At 55.7% G+C, this 2,888-nt stretch overlaps 3 protein-coding genes across 3 annotated transcripts in view, besides 4 other annotated features; all 3 read left to right on the forward strand.

Annotated features, from left to right (window-relative positions):
• Positions 1 to 20, forward strand: part of TraAM80_08969 (ribosome biogenesis protein ENP2) — a gene marked incomplete at both ends in the record, with an annotated part of 1,707 nt that extends 1,687 nt beyond the window's left edge. The window contains one exon of the mRNA XM_029385681.1: positions 1 to 20. This exon is cut by the window's left edge and continues 1,687 nt beyond it. Within this exon, the coding sequence (XP_029234491.1) occupies positions 1 to 20 (20 nt within the window).
• A 31-nt stretch (positions 21 to 51) lies between these two features.
• TraAM80_08970 (ribosome biogenesis protein ENP2) lies at positions 52 to 819 on the forward strand (the record flags this gene model as incomplete). The annotated part of the gene is made up of 1 exon (XM_029385682.1): positions 52 to 819. The coding sequence occupies one exon, from the start codon at positions 52 to 54 to the stop codon at positions 817 to 819; it is 768 nt and encodes a 255-aa protein (XP_029234492.1).
• Positions 820 to 858: 39 nt separating this feature from the next.
• Positions 859 to 921: a sequence feature (GA-rich).
• Positions 922 to 1,124: 203 nt separating this feature from the next.
• Positions 1,125 to 1,150: a microsatellite.
• A 169-nt stretch (positions 1,151 to 1,319) lies between these two features.
• TraAM80_08971 (putative ras-related protein rab) lies at positions 1,320 to 2,540 on the forward strand (the record flags this gene model as incomplete). The annotated part of the gene is made up of 1 exon (XM_029385683.1): positions 1,320 to 2,540. One exon carries the CDS (start codon positions 1,320 to 1,322, stop codon positions 2,538 to 2,540), a length of 1,221 nt encoding a protein of 406 aa, XP_029234493.1.
• A 21-nt stretch (positions 2,541 to 2,561) lies between these two features.
• Positions 2,562 to 2,579: a microsatellite.
• Positions 2,580 to 2,695: 116 nt separating this feature from the next.
• Positions 2,696 to 2,721: a microsatellite.
• The last annotated feature ends 167 nt before the right edge of the window (positions 2,722 to 2,888 follow it).

A 2,888-nucleotide genomic window follows, 5' to 3' on the forward strand; every position in this document is an offset into this window, starting at 1 on the left:
GCACTTGGGATGACGGCTGAGGACCTCGCAGGCGGGAAGGTGCGGCCTGTTATGCATGGTGCCTTCATTGAGAATCGCCTGTACCGCGAGTTGAAGGCCGTCGTTGACCCCGGCGAATTTAACCGCTACGTGCAGGAGAACGCGCGACGCAGAAAGGAGCAGCGGTGGGAGAATCGCATCAGCAAGTTCAAACGCGTTGCTGCTGATGACGACAACAACGACGACGGGGAGGCGCTGGCAGTGCACGAATCTGACGCGACTAGCGTGGGCGCGAAGGGGAAGGCGCTGGCAGCTGCAAAGGCGGACCCACGGTTTCAGAAGGCTTTTGTGGGCAACAGTGCGTCCTCCTTTGCCCTCGACCCGTCCAACCCGGAGTACGCGAAGCTGCTGCAGGTCATTAACGAGCGCCGCGCACAGGCGAGCCGTCGCCGCCAGCGGTACGAGTCGGAGCTCTTCACCATCGTTCCCGACGCGGAGAGCGGCGACGACGCGGAGGGGCAGCAGCGGAACGGCCACAGCGACGACCACGACGATGATGGGGGTGAGCTGGACGCACGGCGGCATCTAAAGGGCGTGCAGAGTAGCGGCAAGCAGAAACGACGGCGACAGCGGCAACGAACGCAGGCCGACGTGGTGGCGAACGGCAGCGGTGGCAGCCAACAAGAGCCTAAGCGGCAGGTGACGCTGTACGAGGTCAAGAAGGGTAGCCGTGTGTCCTTCACGAGCAACGACAAGGCTATTCACGCGTCCCGCAAGCGACAGCGTCTAGAGAAGCTGCCGTTGGAGGAGCGGCTTCGACGGATGTCCGCCAAGCGTTAGCGTCGCCATTGTCGCGAGGAGGAGCGACAAATGCAGGGGGGAGAGGAACAAAGGAGGAAAGGGAGGGAGAGAGAGAAACGGAAAAAAGAAAAAGGAAGGTAGTGGGCGCAGCTGTCAACCGTAAAGTGCGGTCCACAATATTCGATTAAGCCGGGTACGAAGTATAAAATGGAGAAGAATCAGAAGAAACACACACACACTAAAAGGAACGAACGAAGTCAGAGCGGAAGACGACGGCAACAGTCAAGAAACATTTCCGTGGTTTTCTCCACAACTTTGTCACTTTATTTTTTGTGTGTGTTTATTTCTTCTTCTTTTTCTTCTTGCTTCTCTCCCGGTAGAAGAGTGCAGGCACACTGAGCCTTTTCTCTCCCACAACCTCGCGGAGGGAGGGGAAAGACTGGGCGAACGGGGTGAAGGCGGGCAGTTGAGGCGGAAATCCAGAAAAGGAAAACAAAAGAATAATAATAAAAACGTGCTGCAGCTTGCGAGTCTTTTTTATGACACGTGAGCTTGACATTAAGGTGGTGTGCGTTGGGGCCGCGAACACGGGGAAGACGACGTTCCTTCGCTACTGGGAAACTGGAGAGTCCCCACTGCACCTGTCCACAACGATACAGATGGAGTTTCACCGGCGGGAAATGTGCATCGTCGTACCATCAGCGGCGTACTTCGAACAGCGGCATCGACCTGCAGGGGCGTTGAACACGACGGTTGACGCGGCTCACAAGGAGTGTCATGAGGACCAGCAAACGCAGCACAAGGAGGATACGGTGGGGAGCCGCTGCGGCGACACGTGCAAAGGTAATGTGCACAGTTGCGTGCAATCACATGGTGTGCAGCGGCATCTTGCTTCATCTACGGAGCATATCTCCACCGTCTCTGGTGTTAGGAGGTGCAGCGCCGGCAGTAGCGGTGGCAGGAGCTATGCGTTTCTGCAGAACCCCTTTGGAAGCGAATACGCCATTGCGCCGCCCCAACTTCCACCGTTTTACGCGATGGCTTCCGCATGTGGCGGAACCACCAGCAGGTGTGGATCTACTCTTACAGGCAACGATGTACAACAGGAAGGAGAAGCCCAGTGGTCACTCCTAGACGTCCCTGCCATCGTCAAGGTGTGGGACATACAAGGGCAGGAGAGCACCAAAAGGATGACGCGTGTCTTCTACACAGGCGCCATCGCTGTGCTTATATTTTGTGAAATGAGCAACGGAATTGACACCCTAACCAGCGCCTTGTCGTGGAGGAGCGATGTGGCGCAAAAGATACACATTTCCAAAGGAAAGCTGTCAAACACATCAACGAAGGCGCCATCGCCACATGGAGGAGACTCGGCTGCCAGGGGCAAAAGGTCGTTGCAACAACTAAACGAGGAGACCGAGAACCCGCCATGTTGGCTTGTGATTAACAAGTACGATCTCCTCGCGGGTTTAACATCACCACCTACCTGGGCGTCTCACGCGGCACTCGACGAATTGTGTGCACGTCATGGTTTTGCAGGTTGGTCCTATGCAGCTGGTCGAAGGGGTGTCAATGTTGAGGCAGTGGTGCGGGCTGTCATTGCTGCCGCGGTGGACCGCTTCCCGCAGCTCTTTTCCAGAGTATGGGACAACAGCGGCGTTGGTGCTGACCCCAATGACAGCGGCGGCGCCGGCACGGTGGTCCTGCGCACACGCAGGCGGCCGCAGCAACATCAGAGAAACGGGTGCTGCAGCAAGTAGGTGGCACCAACAAACGGCGGGGAGAGAGAGAGAGAGAGAAGGGGAGCTCAAGTGTGCGCCTGAGCGCCATCAAAAGGAATGATAGCGGTTTCTCTGCCGTTGGCCACCCTCTTTCCGTAAAGGAAAGGAGGCGGCAGCGTAAGCACGGAGGCGGAATATATATATATATATATATATATATCAAGAAGTGGAAGTTAAATAGTTTACAGTATTCTGTGGTTGTCCTTTATTCGGTTACTTATGATTTGTATGGTGGTGATGAGCTGACTTGTGCAGGAACGCCGCCCTGACACACAGAGATGCCTACCACATTTGTTTTTGCTTTTTTTTTGTTTGTTTCCTTGTACG

This window comes from Trypanosoma rangeli, assembly GCF_003719475.1.
Source record: "Trypanosoma rangeli strain AM80 chromosome Unknown Tra_15.4_contig_00491, whole genome shotgun sequence".
NCBI classification, from domain to species: domain Eukaryota; phylum Euglenozoa; class Kinetoplastea; order Trypanosomatida; family Trypanosomatidae; genus Trypanosoma; species Trypanosoma rangeli.